We start from the raw sequence: 20,658 nt of genomic DNA on the forward strand, positions 1-20,658 counted from the left end.
GGTGCATTGTCAGATTCGTCAACAGTCATGTCATGCATCTCTTTTCCTCAGAAATATGTTTGAGAAACCTCAGTTATGCAGACTGTTCTAGTGTTTCTCCTCAGTGAAAATCTTCCAGTAATCTTCCATCTGTGTGAGGGACATAAAGAGTGGAAAGCACATTCTGTTTGCTTTGTAAAAAAATATTCTAGATTTTTTTTTTTTCTTGCAAATGCATTTAATTGGCAGCTGTAGCTTGAAATGAAAAACATGTTACACAGTAAGTGTAGAAATATTTAATACGTAAAAGCAAACACTATGAGCTTTCCACTTTTTAAAATCCCAGACAGATATGATAACTGGACATTTACTGCAGCTATGCAGGGATGAATATTATAATTTCACACAAAGGTTTGGGGTCACATGCCTGAAATGTTTCCAATGATCTTAAAAATCTTTTTATCTGAAGGCATATGCTTAAATGTTTGAAATTAGTTTTGTAGACAAAAATAAAATTATTGCAACATATTAATTTTTAACATAAAACATTTTATATTTTGCATATTCATACTCAATTTATATATATATATATATATTAAATGGATTACTTAGAATAAATAAGAAAAGCTGCTATATGCAGCACTAAGTGCCCAACATATAGATGGGAACTCCTTCAAGACTGTTTAAAAAGCATCCCAGGGTGATACCTCAAGAAGTTGGTTGAGAAAATGTCAAGAGTACATTTCTGCAAATTCTAAGCAACGGGTGACAACAGTTTTGAATTATTTGTATTTATTTTTTTCACATATATTTTATTTAATTCAAATATTTCTTTTTCTATTATTCCATAGGTGTGATGACTTTACTATTATTCTAAAATGTGAAAAAATAAATAAAAAATAATTAATAAAGAAGGACTTTTGAACGGTAGAGTACTGTACATTCAAAAGAAAGTTTCCCAGCTGCCTATATCAGTACTGAATTCAAGGCATGTAAATGCAATTCCTGTCTTATTCAAATCAAATGATAGAACACTGCTGTGGCATTGTGCATAGTGCACCATGTTTTAGGCATGTTCTTACCAAAACAACTTACAGTAAAGAGCACAAATCTAAATCCTGCCAGTTACCAGGACATATATGTGCATGACGCCTTCAGTTCAACATAAGGTTTCATTTGTAAACATTAGTTATTCATGAACTAACAATGAACAACATGTATTATTACAGCATTTATTCATCTTTATTAATATTAGTCAATAAAATACAATTGTTCATTGTTAGTTCATGTTAGATCATAGTGAATTAACTAATGTTAATATATACAGCTTTCGATTAAAAAAATGTGTATCCATGTATGTAGGCTATACATACTATATGTTGATGTACTAAGTGTATAGAGATTTTTCCATCTCAAAGAACAAAACTATGTTAAACCTTGACAGACAGAAAATATGATAGCCTGTTAAAATGCCTTTGTCTTGCTTTTCCATTCTGCTAAAGCCAGTTGGAGAATAAACGCATGGAATACATAATAACCAATGCCAAATCTAAGATATAATATTTCATCTTTCAGAGCTAATTTAGCATCTTTTGACAAATGTTAGGTGCACCGAAATCATTTCCTTCTTTCCTTCTTAAAGGAAACTCCATGAAGAAGGCTGGGCTTCATTAGTCTGTTTGGACTTTTAGAGCTTATTTGTCTTAAAGAACAAATTATGAGACAATTTCTCCTCTCTGTTGGATATTGAGAAGACTCAATAAAGAATATTTTATAATGCTGTTGCCATAGTTTCTGACTTTAATAAACACATCATTGTTCTGATTAAACATAAATATTTTCTATACTGTGAATGTATAATACTGACTGTATTTATTTAAGCATTTTAGGGCTAATACGTTTATTTAGTAGTTGGCAATATATGCAATATTAAAAGAAAATTATGTAATAAATTATTATATACATTTAATTAAGGAAATTACATTCGCTACTTTGCTTTTGTACCTAAGCTTTCTGTTTCAGTTTAGTGTTATGCCTACATTAACATACAGTTTATAAAACATTGACAAATGTGAAGGTGTACTGGGAGGGTATTTGTGCTCTTTTTTGTCTTTTTGTCCTTTTTGCATTTTGTCCATTTGGGACAGAATTATGGCTTTCACTGCATTGTATGCTCCTCAGAATCTCTAAGAACATTCAGGTCACCCTGAAGCTCTGAAGTCCATTACCAGCAACCGTTTGTCAATCCTGTCAATGAGCTTGTGGCATCTCTTTTAACTTTTAAAAGCAGAATCCACGTCAAAGCGTTTCTTTTGAACAAAAGACACGAGTTGAAAACTGCAGCAGTGCACTTACTCTAATGAAGTGTAATGGAAGCTACAATAGCTTCAGGTTTTTCCACAGTGTTCTTTTAGTGGCACCCTTGCAGCCATTTGGCTGCCATATTTCTTATTGTAAAAACATGAAAGATGTCCCAAAATGCTTTCAGTGTCTAGATGTGTGTTGAAGAAATGCTTGTGCTGGGGCAACCACTGAAATATTGCAGACAAGTATTCTTACTTGATTAATAGATTGTGTTTTCACATCACATGAGGGCAGATTGTTTAAAGGGGAAGTGTGTAAAAAAATAAATAATAAAATACATATCCCAGCTTGATACACAAGACAGCTTTAAGTAAGCCACTTGTAATTGTTTCAGTTGAAAATTGTGGCTCTGTGGTGATATGTAGTGGGCTAAAGTGCTGAGCTTGTAATCAGAAGGTCGCTGGTTCGATCCCCACAGCCACCACAATAGTGTCCTTGAGCAAGGCACTTAACTCCAGTTTGCTCCAGGGGGATTGTCTCTGTAATAAGTGCACTGTAAGTCGCTTTGCATAAAAGCGTCTGGCAAATGCATAAATGTAAATGTAAATGATTTGTCATTGGTGCATCCCGACCAACCTGGCATAGCGACATTGGCTCAATGGAGTGAGTTTGGGGTGGGACAACTTGTTTAAAACCATGTGGGGGGTTTCTAAATGCACTTGTAAATACCTCTGAAAATCAAAAAGCAAAATGAGAGATGTTCCTAGAGATTTTCAGGTCAAGAAGGCATAAAATGAAGTCAAACTACAAATCTTTCCCATCTGCAGAGCTCTGTCATCAAAACCACAATTCTCATGTATTTATAAGTTTATCAACTAGACCATTAAGCCGAAACTACTAATGATCTAGTTGTTTCCCTTAGTCAATTTCTGCGGTTTGCATTTTTGGTATACAAACTAGCTGAACGTCCTCTGCCCAAGGTTTTATCTCAATACAAAGTTATAAACTTTTCAAAGTTTTCTGGCATCATATCTATAAATAAAACTATGTTGCAATCATACAGTACATTGGAAAAATGTACTAAGTGAAAACAGATGCAAGATAATCTCCCATCAATTTTGAGTGATTTCCAGACCATGCAAACACTACAATTTATAGACAAAATATTGCAATGGAGTAAGCAACAGATTAGGCAAGCTGTGAATATTTTCATATGCAATGCTATTTTATGAATTTCACAGAATGTCCAAATTTGTACTTGATATTTTAAAGTTGTATTTTCAGCAGATGCCAGGGGGTAAAAACTAGCACTGGCAGCACATTCAGTTAGTTATGGTATCAGCTGTTGCTTATTCTTATGCATCACTGTCTCCAGGAATCTTACTCAAAAGATGAGATAATGCACCCATCACACATATCATAAACATAGTCTTATCAACAACAAAAATCACTGATCCACCACTAGCATATATTTCATGATCCAGTAAATGGTTTGTGCCTCTGGCTCCAAGTAGCAGTAAATGTGTGTTGCACAGGAGCCAGACAGTATCTCTGAGTCTGAGCCGACCGGTTCATCTGGTGCTTTGGGATGTGACAGCATGTGGTGTCTTGTCACGATTTAAGTGGTTTTGACTTGAATGACAATGAGGCTCAGAGATGAACAATTAAAGTATTTCTCCATACTGTATTTATACATCATGGCACATCATGAGTCTTCTACAGTGTTCGCATTTTACACTGTTTTCCACAAAAACAGCAATTGTCTTAACTGCGGTTGCCTATGTGTTTAGCAATCCCGCAACTGACTCTGCCTGGCATTCCAATCCTCCAGTTGGACATTTTTCCATGAGACACCACTATAATCCAGTGACCTCCCAGAATCTGAGTTACAATCAATCTAGACAATGAACAGGAATACAGGAGTTCCAGGAGTACATTAACACAGAAGAAAGAAACAACAGTAATTAAAGCCATATCAGAGACTATTTAGCAGAGACGGGCCAGTTCTATTAAAATGAATGGGAGAAATTGGATGCCCTGCAGTTAACGGATCTAGAAAGGAAGTCGCGCCTACAGTATAAGAGCCAATCACCTTTTAGATACAGACATTGACTGTCAGTCAACTCGAGAGAGGAATTTTTATTTGTATTTATTTTTTTTTTTTTTTGCGTAATCTGAGGTAAAGAAGCACAATTTATGTCAGATTTTACTGCTGATTTGAAATATGTTCTTTGATCATAGTCTTGACCAACCATTTTGGAGATTTCTGTCTTTCCCCATTCAGTAGATAGCAGCTGCACTTTCATGACTGGAAATAACTTTCCAAAGATGTCTGCCATTGGACTGACTTGCTAGAAAGACTTTTACCAAATAATTTCACAATTTGACGAAACAGATAAGTTCTAAAAACTTTCCAAACATTGGTTATATCAGACTGCTTAACATTAGTTATTAAAAATGAATGTAGCCTACACCATTATTATTAATTTTGAGAGCAGGTGCTAGGGCGTTGGTGAGTTGCTAGGTTTATTTTGGATGACATCCATGGTCCCCTTGTCCACTGTTGGTGATTGAATGCGGGCTCCTCTGCCCACAACTCATAATAACTCTAGAACTCAAAACAATCCACAAACAGGCACTATCTCCTATCCTCTTTGAACTCAGGACTTCACCATCTGCAAAGACTCATGAATGATAGTGAAAAATTATATTGTCATAATGAAAATGAAATGAAATGAGCTGAAAGACTACCAAAAGAAAAACAATTTCGAGATCCTCTCAAATGTATTCTCAGCTTTTCTAACTTCGCTAACTTTGATCTGCAGCTAGATAACAAGCTAAAAAGCCAACACAATGAATTTACTCAGGTTTATTCGGCTAGTGTTGTTGAATTGTCCAGCTCTAAGAGTGATCATTTGCTGTTGAAACAGGAAGTTCAGGTGGGACATATCAAAGTGCTTGTCCCATTTTTAAATAACTACTATTAGGGGGAGGGATGTTTTCATTTCAGAGAGCATTTTATTGGACAAAGATTTGAATTCAGCCAGTGCAGAATGAGTCATCAATATATTTAATTAATTTCTGGAAAAGACTGAAAATTTTAAAATGTTAAAAGATACAGTCGAAGTAGGGGTACACTAGCGTACAGCTTGTCTACTGCTAACAGTCAAGGACTAAAAGCCTTAAATCTCAAATTCCAAACTTTATGGGTCATAGCCATGATTTAAAAAAGAAAATAATCACAACTGCGCTCCTGGTTACACTTGGCTATGGCTTTTTGCAAAACACAGCTTTTGGGGGCATTTCCTCAAACTCATGAAATGGCCGCAAATATAAATATCTAAATATACATCTCTTTCTAGTAAGACTGGTCTTGCAAATAGCAGTGTAGTTATTTATTTTGTTCGGGTATCCCTCTACAGTGGGAACAGCACATATTTCTGGCAAATTGCCCGCATCTTTGACCCTTTCCTCCCCTCACTGGCTCAAGCTAAAATGAGAGAGCTCTTTTATCAGGTGAGGAGTTGCCTTGCAACAAAAGAGGCCCATGCTTCATGTTTAACTTTCACATTCCACAGACTCACAAAGTTTGTTATTGTATATTCTAGTGGTCCAGTGGGGGGTTGCGAATAACCTTTTAGAAAAATAGTGTTATCAAATCCATATGCTTCCACACACAGTGAGTGACCGCTACCTTCGATTTTTCAGTTCAGTGTAGAGCACATGTGGTTTTTCTGCTCAATCAGCACAATGTTACACCAGCCATAGCCAAAAGTTTCTAGGGACAGAAAAGGAAATGACACAAACATATATTGACAGAGACATAAATACAAATACTTGTGAGTGATTAAAAACACCAAATGTGAATAACATTCAAGATTCTACAGTATACAGTTCTATAACAATATCAAATACACTGTGCTACTAAAAAATAAATGCTGTAATTTAATATGTTATTAGTTTTCATGGAAAAATATTAATGGGTCATGACATATTCTTTTTTTTATACATATAATAACTATGTCTTCTCTGAGGTCCACTGATAATGTTAGTGAAGTTTTTTGCACTAAAACAGTCCTAATTTAGTGATTTTCCACCCTGCCTCTGGCCCTCTGTCTAAAACGCTCAGTTTTGGCCTCTGCGCCTCCTTTAAACTTCAACGTAACACCCAATGTTATGATTGGCTTACATCATGCAGCCTCTCAAATACAACCATATTTGAAACTCAATCAGAAGAGAATGAATAAGCTCTACTACATTATAAGACAAATTTTACACATTTCACACATCCAACACATTGCATCTGAATATATTAAACTGTTCATCTCAAGCACAGCAGCACCATAAACTATCAAAAAGACATGACATTTTAAATATTTCTGAATTAAACTAATTACTAATGGTTTTGCGATGAGGTCCAATAGTATTTTTAACTGCCACGTCTTTCAATAACAGTTTATTTGCAAGGCTTGAATCATATTATGACTGGTTCACAAACAATCCACGCTGATATGAGCCAAAAGAACACACATGCATAGTCCAAAGCGTGATGAAACAAATGCACACACATACAGTATCATCCTGCCCTGAGGCACACATAGGTAGAAATGCATCAAAACTGTCTAAGATGTCCATCTAGTACATACACAAACAATAAAAAATAGCACAGATGTGGCCTGGGTAGCTCAGCGAGTATTGACGTATTGAGTATCATGAGTTCGAATCCAGGGGTGTTAAATCACTCCAGCCAGGTCTCCTAAGCAACCACATTGGCCCGGTTGCTAGGGAGGGTATGTCACATGGGGAAATCTCGCCGTCACAATTAGTGGTTCTCGCTCTCAATGGGGCACATGGTAAGTTGTGCGTGGATCGCTGTGTGTAGCATGAGCCTCCATGTGCTGTGAGTCTCTGCGGTGTCATGCACAACGAGCCACGTGATAAGATGCACGGATTGACTGTCTCAGGAGCGAGAGGTAACTGAGACTTGTCCTCTGCCACCCGGATTGAGGTGAGTAACCGCGCCACCATGAGGACCTACTAAGAAGTGGGAATTAGGGAGAAAAAGGGGAGAAAAAAATTGCACAGCTGGGGCAAGGACGTGTCCAGGACACGTTTGTGCTCAAAACAAAAAGACTCAGAGCAGCTAAATGAAATAGAATGCCGTCTCCTTTTTAAACATGACACTGCATCTTTTAAAAGTGGTGCAAGATACATGACAGTGGTCAAAGATGTCTGTCTAGAGCATGTTTATATACAAAAATAATCCCAAATAGTTTTAAAATTTACAGTATGTTTTTAGAGAACAATGACCTCTTCTATATCAAAATATTAAGACAATTTGATTCCTCATGACATGACCACTTTATGTCATGCCAAAGAGGATGCTTACAGAAGTATGAATAAAATCTTGTACATCCAGGCCAGAAACACACTGATTAAGGAAAAGTTTTTAGTTGCTAAAAGAATATACTCTGAAAAGCTGAAAAAAACTGTTTTCAGCTAACGATCCTGCATCTGTGTGGAAAAACCTGAAAAGCATTACCAAGATAAGATATGCAATTGAATGTGTTTTACTGCAGGTTTGAAAAGCCCAGTCTAACACCTCCCACCCCTTATGATCTTCACTTTATACACACCAACACCTCCTGCAACTGCACTTATGGTCTGTGAGGTGGATGTGTGCCAGGTCTTCCGGAAACAAAAGAATAGGAAAGCTTCAGGCCCAGATGGTGTCTCACCTGCCTGTCTGAAAATCTGTGGTGACCAACTGGCCCCCATCTTCACTCAGATCTTCAATAGATCACTGGAGCATTGTGAATTTCCCTACTGCTTCAAATGTTCCACCATCATTCCGGTCCCCAAAAAAACAAAATCACAGGACTTAATGACTACAGAGCTGTCACACTCGCGTCTGTTGACATGAAGTTGTTGGAGAGACTGGTTTTGGCCTACCTGAAGGACATCACTGGACCCCTGCTAGACCGCCTTCAGTTTGCTTATAGAGCAAACATGTCTGTGGATGATGCTGTCAACATGGGGTTCAGCCACCAAATCAGACAGAAGGAAACTACAACGGACAGTCAGGACTGCTGAGAGGATTATTGGTGCCCCCCTGCCAACACTCCAAGACCTGTACATCTCCAGGGTGAGGAAATATGCAGGTAGAATGACTCTGGACCCCACAAACCCTGCCCACTCCCTTTTTGAGCAGTTGCCCTCTGGCTGGCGCTACAGAGCACTCAGTGCCAGGACAACCAGACACAAGAACAGTTTTTACCCTCAGGCCATTTACCACATGAACAATTAAACTGCCTTCAGGACTCCCATAGTGTAATAATATATAAATATGTAATATACATATGTAAATTCACTCACATTTAATTCAATAACTCTACATACCCCTCCCTTGCACATATATTACCACTTGCACATGTACACATGCCATTCTATGCTATATGTACAGTTTTCTATGTCTGTTTATACTCTTACCTTGTTTTATTTTCTGTGTCTCACTGTAATTTTCTATGTACACTTGCTTGTTTCTCCTATCACAAGCACACTTGGCATTAATGCTCATTCTGATTCTGATATCTGCTCAATGTTCCTGAAAGTGATTTCACAAGTATTTACCATCATTTGTAGATCAAGGAAGGAGACATTCCTTGTTAGTTGACTCTTAGGATGTGGTATTCAGCCATGAGCAGCTTCTTGCTCTGGCTGTATCCCAAACATTCCTGCTCTGGGTTGTGCTCTTAAAAGGCTGCTGACACACAGAAACAGGAGGGTGATCTCTATTATTTTCAGCATAGATAAAACACGTTAAAAAACAATAATGAAAATTGTATTTAATCTGATGAAGAAAATCTGATTAACATGATTATAATCAGATTATGATTTGTTGAATAGGTCCTGCAATCTGCTCAAATGGCAATATTAATTCAAAAAGCAGATATGATTTAATTATCATGATGATTAGTGAAATGTATTTACACCACACAGTGAAAATACATGATTCATGAGTTTTTAATGTTTAGATGTAGGCTTGTGGAGCCAGCAATATTGCGAAACTGAGTTGAGAAAAGAGGACACACCAACCACAAGACATTCTTCTCACATTTTCTCAAAAGCTTGCGCTCCCATAATGTTGAAATTTTCCTTTATGGGTATTTCCTCTTAAAATATCTCAGTAAGTGCCCTTTAAGACAAAAGAAACAGTCTTAAGGAAGCAAGCACATATTCCAGAAAAAAAAAAAACAAAGTAAAATGTAATTAGTTCAGATTCAGAACAGTACAAGTGAGGATCAGATACCGTAACTTTAGTTAAATGTTGCAAATGTTGCTTCTGTTATAGCTGGACTGAGAGTTTGTGATAAATGGTATTTGATTTAAAACCAAACAAGTTTTCATAAGTGACTGATGTTCCATATCTGCTCTATTTTAGGCACCTGTTCAAAAGGCTGACTAAAATTCTCCTGGTTTTCCGGTTGACCATTTTTTCATCCGGAGAAACAATGTTGTATTCATGCACATTTGTTGCATGAATGCCACGATAGGCTATATAATTTGTATTTTAAAAGTATTTAAAATCAAGTCAATAATTTTAGTGTTGTTTGCTCATAAATATTAAATGTATTAAGATATTTGAATTTTGAAATTTGGGGAAAAGTAAACCATTCTTAACTTTCATAAATATTGATGAATAAATTCTTCCAAAAAACTTGCACAAGGCTATTTAACCTATTGCACTGTATGTGATAAAAGATAACTGATAACTGGAAGTAAACATCGCTTATGAATAAGTGAAAACATTTTTATTAAAAAAATAAATCAATAAATAAAGAAGATTTTTTTTTTTTTTTTTTTTACACCAGGGTCCTGTGATATGTCTGTAATTACAAGTGAGCACATGTGTACTCTTCAGCACGTGTCTCTTCGGTTGTCTATGTCAGTTTTGAGGGATAGGGCGCGTCTCTTCTCTCTCTCTCTCTCTCTCTCTCTCTCGCGCGCGCGCGCTCTCTCTCTCTCTCTCTCTTTTCTCTGATGGGCGGTCTCGCTCTGCGCTCATCACACAAGTATGTGAACGTTTACAGTCTCCAGAGCGAGACGACTGAAGATATTTACTTCTCAGTGTTGAGGATGCACCTCATGCCTATTCAATTGTAAGAGCTCGATAGAGTGCACCAGCACAACCTAGCTTCACTTATACAGATAACTAAACTTTATAAACACTTGAGGACCACTGTGAACATCTTGAAGCGTTTAAGATTTATGGATAGAGTAAAGATTCTCACGGGGGATCTGGATGATGTTTAACGACACTGAATGAAGATGAGGTTGACATCGTTTCGGTGCAGTTAGTCCATGATGGATCACCATCACGATCTGAAATGTAAAATAGTTGTGGTCGGGGACACTCAGTGTGGGAAAACGTCTTTGTTAAGTGTTTTTGCCAAGGACTCCTTTCCAGAGGTTTGTAGAAATTGTTATTTTTGCTGTTTTCAAAGGTTGTATCTCATTCGTTTGAAATGGAAATATGCTCTAAATGTGAACATTAGATTCGTGTATGCATTTGTGTTGTAGATTTAAAACTTTGTTTCAGTCACAAATCCTAAAAGCATGGGATAGCTGTTTCATTTGAATGTCATGCATTTTTAGGGACCGTTCAAACCGAACGTGTTCTTGCGCAAAAAAAAAAAAAAAAAAAAAAAAAGAAAAAGGAGAAGAAGAAAAGAAAAAGCTAGAAGAGAGCGCGTGCATCTCGAGACGCGTTTATAAGTTCTTTCCAAAAAAAAAAACGCGGCGCGAGACGCTGAAAAACGGTCAAGTTTACATAGAAAATCAATTGGAAAACAGACGGACGCAAAAAATAAATAAATAAATAAATAAATAAATAAAATAAAAACACAGTTCGTTGTGAACGACCCCTAATGGTTTCTTCTTTACTTGCAGAACTATGTTCCGACTGTGTTTGAGAACTACACAGCCAGTTTTGAGATCGACGCGTTGAGAGTTGAGCTCAGCCTTTGGGACACTTCAGGTGAGCAGGACGGGCCATTTGCTGATGAACAAAACCTCTTTGAGGACATACAGATAGATTTTCATCCAAGACTGCATAATATGGTCCATAGGATGTACAAAGATGTGGTGTCTAGTCTTTTTAAGAAAACAAATCGCTATTTATAGGTATAAAATACCCTAATTCAGTAGCACACCTTTAATTCTTAAGTTTTGGCAAGTGCGATTATGTCATTTAAAGGTTTTGTCCTTCTGGGAACTGGGAGAAGACCACAGAGGGGACAGTGAAATACTTGTCGGATTGATATAATTACAGAAATAGGCAATTCAATTTCACAAATACAGAACACAGGCTGAAAAAGTCTTCCCTCATTCCTCATCATTTTATATTTGAATAAACTAAAGTGACCTACAGTAGATCCTGCTTTTGTGATATAGACTCAACCCGGATTTCCCATGTTGTTCTCACACACTCAAAAACATGACTAGTAAGATTTACTTCATTTTTATCTTGCAAGTTTATGCACACAGTTTTTCACAGTAAATCTTAACTGTATAAAACAAATTAAAAAATGTTAGAACGTAATATTGATTAAAGTTTTGCGAGAAAAATTAACAAACATTTGAGTATATTGAGTATGTTTTCTTAAAAATACTGTATATAATAGATATACTACTTAAATGAAGTGAATCAGCGAACAGCTTCGAAGTTAATTACATTTGACTTATTTTTATTTACCAGTGAAATTGACTGAAATTAGCAAATAAATATGACAAGATTTTCTACATTAGGATTAATGCAGGATGACACATTGTAAAAATAACAAATCATAAATAATATTAACATATGCTAGAGCATACATTTGTACATTTGTACAAGTTTGAATGTAGAATTTACAGGTTTATGCTTTAACTTACTTTATGTAGAAAGTTCTTGATCTTTTCTGCTATATTTACTTAACCACAAAACTTACAGATATGAAAATATCTAATTACAGATATGTTAGCGATAAGCAAGATTTGATGATGTCCTGGTTACGCATTAATTCCATTTAATTCTTTTGACAACAAAGAGATTAAAACATGTATGTATATATAAAATATTTCAGTAATGGTGGCTAATGATCTGAGCTTTGAACTCATTTCAAGCCATACAAACTTTCTAGAGCATATTCAACAGTCACCTCCCAGAAATGCAGTGTAACCTAATTTACTGTGCTTGAATCATGGGTACATGCTGTCTTCATATTTAGGGATATGGAAAATCAAGATACGGATCAGACAAGAAGATTGTACTTTCAGCAAGACAAGGCGAGGAACATTGTCGACTACAGTACAGCAATTTAATTATTTGCAGAATATGAATTGTGGATATCAACAATTCAAGTTTCACTAGTTAAAATACTAATTCTTGATATTAGGAATTGAATTACTTGTGACATCACACATATTTTAAGTAATTACATTTGAACTAGTAAAAACTTTTATTCTTGATATCAAAAATGACATAATCACTCACAGAAATACACAATGTTAATATAATTTTGTTTATTTCAACTTGTAAAAACTGTAATTCTTGATATTTTCAAGAAGTAATTTCACACTTATTTGTCATCCACTTCTATTCAAAACGCAATTGCGGATCTCTAAAATTTGTTTCTTACTACTTTAGTTGAAATTCCAATTTCACTTAAAAAATCTAAAATTTTCACATCAATAATGACATGTTTACTATAGTGCAAATGTCCATTCTTGTGATCAAAACTGAGTTAAAATGCTCAATTTTGGATTCCAATAGTGGCAATGTTAATTTCTGATATCTGTAATGTGATTGTAACTAGTTATTATAACTTGTAATTATATTATATTATTTTTTTAATTACTTTCCAATTTATTGATATCCAAAATCCATTTCCAGATATCTGAAACATCAAATCTACAAGTTGAAATACATATAGAGATTTGAAAAAATTGTCATTTTCACCAGTTGAATTTAATTGTTGATATCAGGAATGCATATTTGCACTATAGTAACAATGTAATTATTGATAACAAAAATTAGCATTTGTACTAGTAGAGTACACAGATTTTGCTGTTGTATGGAAAATTCGAAATAAATAAATAGTCAAAAAGTAAATAAATGATTATACAATCTTTAAGTGGTGTAATATATGACATTGTGTAGTATCTTGTCGTCTCTTCCATCAGCTTTTATAAAAATAAGAAAAGCACTTGCCATAAGAGCAATGATTTCTTTTATAAAGCTCCCATGTAGTTCAGATGAAAATCTTGAATTGAAATTGCCAGTGAGCTTTGTTGAGGATATTGTTATGCTATCGCTTAAAGCAGTGTTTTTGTGGGTATTTCGCCTCTTTAAATGCAGAGGGTGGCATCTATGGCACAAAGACACATTAATCAACAGTGTAGTAGAGATTTCTTTCTTCTGAAAAATGAGACCTTTAGACAAATGGATTCATAAGCTCTCAAGTGAAAATGCTTTTGTTGGGTGGTGAAATATCTGCTGTTTAGTGTAACTGAAATAAATAAATGAAATTAATTTCATGAGATAATCCCAGCTTGGTCTGTGCTGCATACTTTGTCCTGTTATGTCCATAAAGTGAGTCTGGGTTTGAATTTCACAATAGCAATATGTTTTTGTAACAGATTGTGAATAGAAGTAAAGTTTGAAAGATAAATGTATCTCTAAATATGGAATACATCAAATAGCAATATACCATCTTTGTACAGTTCACTTTATCAGCTGCTTAAATGTATTATGAGTATGACATGCTGCAACAGCTTTCTAGTTACCAATTTTCTAGTTAACAGTTTTCCATTGCATTGTCAGGCTTATATTGTTCAGAGTTTTTATTCATTTATGTTCATTAATCATTTCTGAAGTAGTTTTTGTTGTTTGGCTTATTGTAGGATCTCCATACTATGACAACGTGCGCCCCCTCTCTTACCAGGATGCTGATGCAGTTCTCATCTGTTTTGACATCAGTCGACCAGACACTCTTGACACTGTTTTAAGGAAGGTAAGCAGTTTTATCGATTTTATAGACTTTATTATAGACTTACATCACTTCAATTATATTCTCTGTATATAGTTATATAAAGCTCTCAGATCTAATTTCCAGAACTCTCTTGGAAATATATTTTCTGCGGAACAATCTATAACACTTTAAACAACTGAACATTTCATTGAAGAGATCGTCTATCCCTCACATTGTTTGTCATTCCCGTCAAAAATCAAAGATGGCGCTGCTGTGAATAAGGTCTCCTAGCTCTCCTGAATTGTGTTTGGTTGGAAAGTAGTAAGTACTGATATTCTCACAAGCCTTGCCTTTGTGGTAGCGCGAACAAAAGTCCAGACATCTGAGAAAAGGGTCAAATGAATGAGGGAGGGAATGTGTGGGAGTAATTGGATCCTTTGACTATCACATGAAGGGGATAACAGCAACCAAAAAGAGCTAGTTTACATTTAGTCTCAGAATCATAGAGCCTTTGTGTGGCAGAATGCCTTGTAACCTCTGATGTAATTTACACTACAAGTGGTGCCAAAGGGGAGAACTGCACATGAAGTATAGAGACAGCATGACCTTCTAGATAAGAGATAAGAAAAGAGTTAGACATCTGCTTTTTTTCTCTCTCTCTCTTATGCTCCCGCAGAGAAAGGTGATCTGTGCCAACCGTGCATTGATTTATGCACTTCTTGGACTGCACAGTACAAACAATGTGGAAAACAATGTTGGGGGCCAATTTAACTCTCGTTTTCAGTTATGCAAGAAGCAATGGCGAAGATTTGGTTTGAAAATTTTTGTGTGTGTGTATGTGGGGGGGCAAATGTGGGTCCGGTGGGGTTGTAAAGTTTCATTACAACACGTTACAGAGTGCATAATAACTGTTCAAATTAATGCACAGATAAATAAAAAATTATATTAATGACATAATCTTAAATGCTTACACTGTGTAACATATCAAACATTCAGAAAGTTAAAAAAAAACCATGAACCCTTTTATAACAATGTACAGAATAACAATATAAAAATGTTTACACAGATAATATACAACATATATATATTTATATATACAAACTGAACAATTTAGGGCAATTGCACTGAATTGAATTAAGCACAGTATACATAACGTGCAGTGATGTGTGGTATTTACTATTGTGTTGCCATTAATTCTCAGATGTGCATGAAGAGGTAGATATGAATAATGATAGACATGATTTATACTGTAGATACATAATGAGTCCAGTGAAATCCAGTGAAATTAGTGTTAATGTCCCAGGGTATGGAGTTGTTAACAGTTCAGCAGTATGATGTCCTGAGGGAAAAAGCTATCCCTCAGCCTGCTGGTGTGGGCTCTGATGCTGCGGTACCATCTGCCATATGGTAGCAGTGAGAGCAGTCCATGGCTTGGATGGCTGGAGTCTCTGATGATCCTCCATGTTTCCTTACATATCGCCTGGTATTGATGTCCTGGAGGGAGGGAAGCTCACCTCCAATGGTGTGCTAAGAACACAGCTCCAGTGGAGCTCCAGTATTGAGGTTCAGTGGAGTAGAGATGTTGCTGCCCATTCTGACCACCTGGCGTCTGCCTGACAGGAAGTCCAGGATCTAGCTGCACAGCAAGCTGTCTAAGCCCAGAGCCCAGAGCTTAACATCAAGCTTGGAGGGCACTATGGTGTTGGATGCTGAACTGTAGTCCACAAACAGCATTCTCACATATGTGCTCCTATTGTCCAGGAAGGAGAGAGCAGTGTGTAGAGTGAAAGTGATGACATCATCAGTGGAGCGGTTGCCACGGTAAGCAAACTGTAGTGGATCCACAGAGGCAGCAAAGAGCAAATGTGATCTCTGATTAGTCTCTCAAAACATTTGCTGATTATGGAGTCAGAGCAGCAGGACGGCAATCATTTAAGCAGGTGATTTTAGATTGCTTCTGTACAGGCACAATGGTGGACATTTTGAAGCATTTGGGAACTTTAGACAGGAAGAGGTTGAAATTGTCAGTGAAAACACCCGGTAGTTTGCCTGCGCATGCTCTGAGGACTTGCCGTCTGGACCCACGGCCTTGCAAATGTTTACTCATTTGAGAGATCGGGTTACATTCGCAATCGACAGTTAGTGAACTAGCCTCTGCTATGTCGGCTGCGGTTGCTCTTTCCACGAGGGTGTTGTTGTTTACCTCAAAGCGAGCGTAGAAGGTGTTAAGCTCGTCCGGAAGAGTGGCGGCTATGTTTTTTGGGAGTGTTAAACAAGTTTCTAGTGTCGCTGGTGTTAAACTGTAACACCACTTTATCCCTGTAGGGAATAACTGACTTATTTTTGCTCCTCCTTGTTCCCGGTATTAAAAGCGGAGGTCCACGCATTTAGAGCTGCACGGACATCGCCATTAATCCACGGTTTTCTGTTGGGGTAAATCCTTATTGTTTTGGTTGGTAGTAGGGTTGGGCGATCCTATCATCAGCCTGTGAGATTGCCAAAATCGCGGTGTCCACGTTCAAACCGACAAACACTGGTATTACCGCTGGTTGGACGTTAGGTTGTACTATGGGGTCATTTTTGTTAAGCAGGGTTAGAGTTCAGCCTACACAATAAAGCAAGACACCTTGATTTCAAACTTTGTACTTTATTTTTTATTTATTTTAACTAACATTCAGATGAAATGTTGAAAAATGAAAAATTAAGTGCAATTAAAATGTGTGTTGTTCAACCTTTTGAAGGATGGCTTTACAACAATTGTGAAGGCAACATCTCTTTGGAAACTAACCTACTTCATTTGTGCATTCTCTACCGGTTGGGTATTTCATTGTCCAGGAAAATACATCATGTGTGTGAATAAATTTGTCTCGTTCCCTCCTTCACGCTACATATATACACTGCCAGCCAAAAGTTTGGAATAATGTACAGATTTAGCTGTTTTGGTTGGAAATTGGTTCTTTAATTTACCAAAGTGGCATTCAACTGATCACAAAGTATAGTCAGGACATTACTGATGCAAAAAACAGCACATCACTATTTGAAAAGAAATATATATTTGTTTTAATCAAATCACTTGCCATTACATCAAACACAGTTGAAAGCTATTTGGTTCAATAAATGAAGCTTAAAATTGACTTTGTGTTTGATTTTGAGTTGCCACTGTATGCAATAGACTGGGATGTCTTAAGGTCAATATTAGGTCAAAAATGGCCTAAAAAACTTTCTCTAGAAACTCAACAGTCTTCAAAGATAAAGGACAACTGTCTCTAACAAGGACAGAAAGAGATGTGGAAGGCCAGATGTACAACTAAACAAGAGGATAAGTACATCAGAGTCTCTAGTTTGAGAAATAGACGCCTCACATGTCCTCCGCTGACAGCTTCATTGAATTCTACCCGCTCAACACCAGTTTCATGTACAACAGTAAAGAGAAGACTCAGGAGGACTTTTGGGAAGAACTGCAAAGAAAAAGCTACTTTTTGAAACTGAAATCAAAAAGAAAAGGTTAGAGTGGGCAAAGAAACACAGACATTGGACAACAGATAATTGGAAAAGAGTGTTATGGATCTTAACCCCATTGAGCGTTTGTGGGATCAGTTTGACTGTAAGGTGCGTGAGAAGTGCCTGACAAGACAGACACATCTATGGCAAGTGCTACAGGAAGTGTGGGGGGAAATGTCACCAGAGTATCTGGACAAACTGACTGCAAGAATAACAAGGATCTGCAAAGCTGTCATTGCTGCGAATGGAGGAATTTTGATGAGAACTCTTTGAAATAGTTTAAGAAGAAAAAAAAATCTAAATGTAATAGTAATTTTTCACATTATTAATGTCCTGACTATACATTGTGATCCGTTGAATGCCATTTTGGTGAATAAAAGTACAAATGTCTTGCCATAAGATTAACCACCTTTCCATTTACTGTCAGGCAAGTGTCTGTCTAAATATGCAGGTGGAAAATTACTTACACAAATGAAGACATAAAAACAATTATAAATGTAAAAATAATAATTATAATGATGATATTAATCACTGAAATATAAATCATGGTTCGAGTTGAATGTGTTTTTGTATTATTATATATTTTAATCACAGAATGTGTAGGCTGCAGAGTTGTGGTCAATATTAGCTGCTCTGTGAAAAAAATCAAGTGAATTGAACTCAAAGCACCTCCTGAGCTGAGACGTCTGGGGTCGTTTGCAGCACTCATTGATGATACTGTTCTTGCAAAAACAAAATTCAGAAGACAGAAACGAAGAAAGAGTTAGAACCTTTTACATGAGGCAATTGGCCAATCAGAACTGAGTATTTTGTAGTGCTGTGCAATTAAAACTTACAGCTGAATCCGGTTTTATCTGGATAACACATAATCAAATCCATTTTTGTCTTATATTACTTATAGTACGTTTTAGTATTGCTTTACTGAATTGAATGATGATGGTTTATAATAATAGCATTACCGTGGTCATAATAATAACCAGTATAATATTTTGTACCATGATTTATGTTTGCCATTGGTCTAACACCATGTTTCCCTTAGTGGAAGAGGGAAATTGAGGAGTTCTGCCCCAATACCAAAATACTGTTGGTTGGATGCAAGTCAGACCTGCGGACAGACCTGGCCACATTTGTGCAGCTGTCCAATGACATACCTTTATCTTACGACCAGGTGGGTTGTTAAAAAGGAGTTTAAACAGTAGCTATACCAGAATAACAAAACTGGAAATAGAAAAGGTGTAACACAATTCCTAAAGATTATACTACAAAGTAATGCAATCCGATAATTGGAAATAAAGTAATTTGCTCTGAAGCAGTTGGCTGAGTTTATATTTTTGTCTCCTTATCTCTTTTAGGGGTCAAACATGGCAAAGCAGATCTCCGCCCCTTACATCGAATGCTCAGCACAGCAGTCTGAGAACAGTGTGAGGGACATTTTCCATATAGCCACACTGGCTTGCGTCAATAAAACAAAAAAGAATGTCAAGCGCATCAAGTCAAGCAGAGCCACCAAGAGGACCTCACACGTACCTAACAGGCCTGAGCTAAACTCAGTGTCATGTCTACACAAGACCAAAACAAAAACCTGCATGGTAATGTGATTTCAAAAGCCACAGAAAAGACTTGAGGCAATTTCCGCTGCATGCATTCCTCCAATCAGGATTTTTCCTAAAAGTCCATTGGAAATAAATGGGACATGAGCTGAAGGGAGCTAATTTGCACTTCACAAGCATTCATACTAATTTCCAGCTGCAATATGTACCTCTGAACTAAGACAAGGACATGTATTAATGGTAATGAAGTCTATTCTTCCCTGTTTATGTATGCATTTAAAAAGCACTTCAGAATATTTTTGGCCATTTTTAGTCATCATTAAAAAACTTAAAGCAAGGAAAACATCCATTGTCTCATATACTGCCTAAAACGGAGCACTCCAAAACAAGAATCTGCTCTGGATTTAGTTGTGATTTATAACAACACCCAATTTATGGAAATAACACATTTTAACACTTGATCAGTGCTGTCCTGACTACACTAAAAACTTGTTAAATAATGTTGCAAATATACATTGTAGGTAGAGTTTTGTATTATGAGAAAAAAATATGACAAAATCAATGAAGAATATACCTGGTCCAAACGCCTGATTTGGTCACCTCATGTCTAACATTTCGCCAGCAACAACACAGCCTCAAAGCTATTATAAGAGCTCTTCTATTTGTCTGTTTGTATTTCTATTTCTTCTATCTATTGTGAATGATTTAAGGATGCAAAATATCAAGAATCTAAACGAAGTAATCTGGCTCATTGTTCAGCAGGCTTTCACCCAGTTTCTTTGAAATGCTCCGTTATCAAGTCTAGCTTATTTCTTATTGAGTTTTTTCAATGTATTGGTGGATCCCTTATGAAACTGAAATGGTAAAGTGCATTTCAGATAGATAATTCGTCATTGTGACTGTGGAATCCATAGACTCTGCTGGGATTTGGAGAATTGTGGTTAAAAATTCCAATTGCGATCAAATGCAAATGTCTACCATGGTGTGACATCACAATGTGGAGGAGGTAAAGAACGAGTCATTTTGGCATCTTGGTTTGAACAACTGCTCTTTTTGCATTGAGGAGCTCTGAAACTTAGTTTTTTTTTAGTACAATTGTTTTATAGTACTAAGATCAAGGAAAATTGTATTCCTGATGTCATGATCCCATACAGTTTTTTTTTTTCTTTTTTAATTGGAATTTTTTTGTGAATTTTTTGAAAATTTGAACCATTTGAGAAGTGGGAAACAGGAATTGTAAGACCTTTGCTAAACTCTGTGTCATGAATAAAGTAATATGTACTAAATGCATTCCTTTTTCATCAATTAATAAG

General features: G+C 36.3%; 1 protein-coding gene across 1 annotated transcript; it reads left to right on the forward strand.

Moving 5' to 3' along the window:
• Nucleotides 1–10,359: 10,359 nt before the first annotated feature.
• Nucleotides 10,360–20,610, forward strand: rnd3b (Rho family GTPase 3b). Its single transcript, XM_052142470.1, has 5 exons — nucleotides 10,360–10,752; nucleotides 11,233–11,320; nucleotides 14,227–14,336; nucleotides 18,835–18,963; nucleotides 19,148–20,610. The coding sequence occupies exons 1-5, from the start codon at nucleotides 10,645–10,647 to the stop codon at nucleotides 19,391–19,393; spliced, it is 681 nt and encodes a 226-aa protein (XP_051998430.1). The 5' UTR covers nucleotides 10,360–10,644; the 3' UTR covers nucleotides 19,394–20,610.
• Nucleotides 20,611–20,658: the final 48 nt, after the last annotated feature.

This window comes from Xyrauchen texanus, chromosome 14, assembly GCF_025860055.1.
Source record: "Xyrauchen texanus isolate HMW12.3.18 chromosome 14, RBS_HiC_50CHRs, whole genome shotgun sequence".
Lineage (NCBI taxonomy): Eukaryota > Metazoa > Chordata > Actinopteri > Cypriniformes > Catostomidae > Xyrauchen > Xyrauchen texanus.

Bases quoted from the DNA above. Each gene is read 5' to 3' on its own strand.
- rnd3b (XM_052142470.1), top strand. From the start codon at position 10,645: ATGATGGATCACCATCACGATCTGAAATGTAAAATAGTTGTGGTCGGG. The intron at 10,753-11,232 runs GTTTGTAGAAAT...CTTTACTTGCAG, and splicing joins CCAAGGACTCCTTTCCAGAG to AACTATGTTCCGACTGTGTT. The intron at 14,337-18,834 runs GTAAGCAGTTTT...TGTTTCCCTTAG, and splicing joins TTGACACTGTTTTAAGGAAG to TGGAAGAGGGAAATTGAGGA.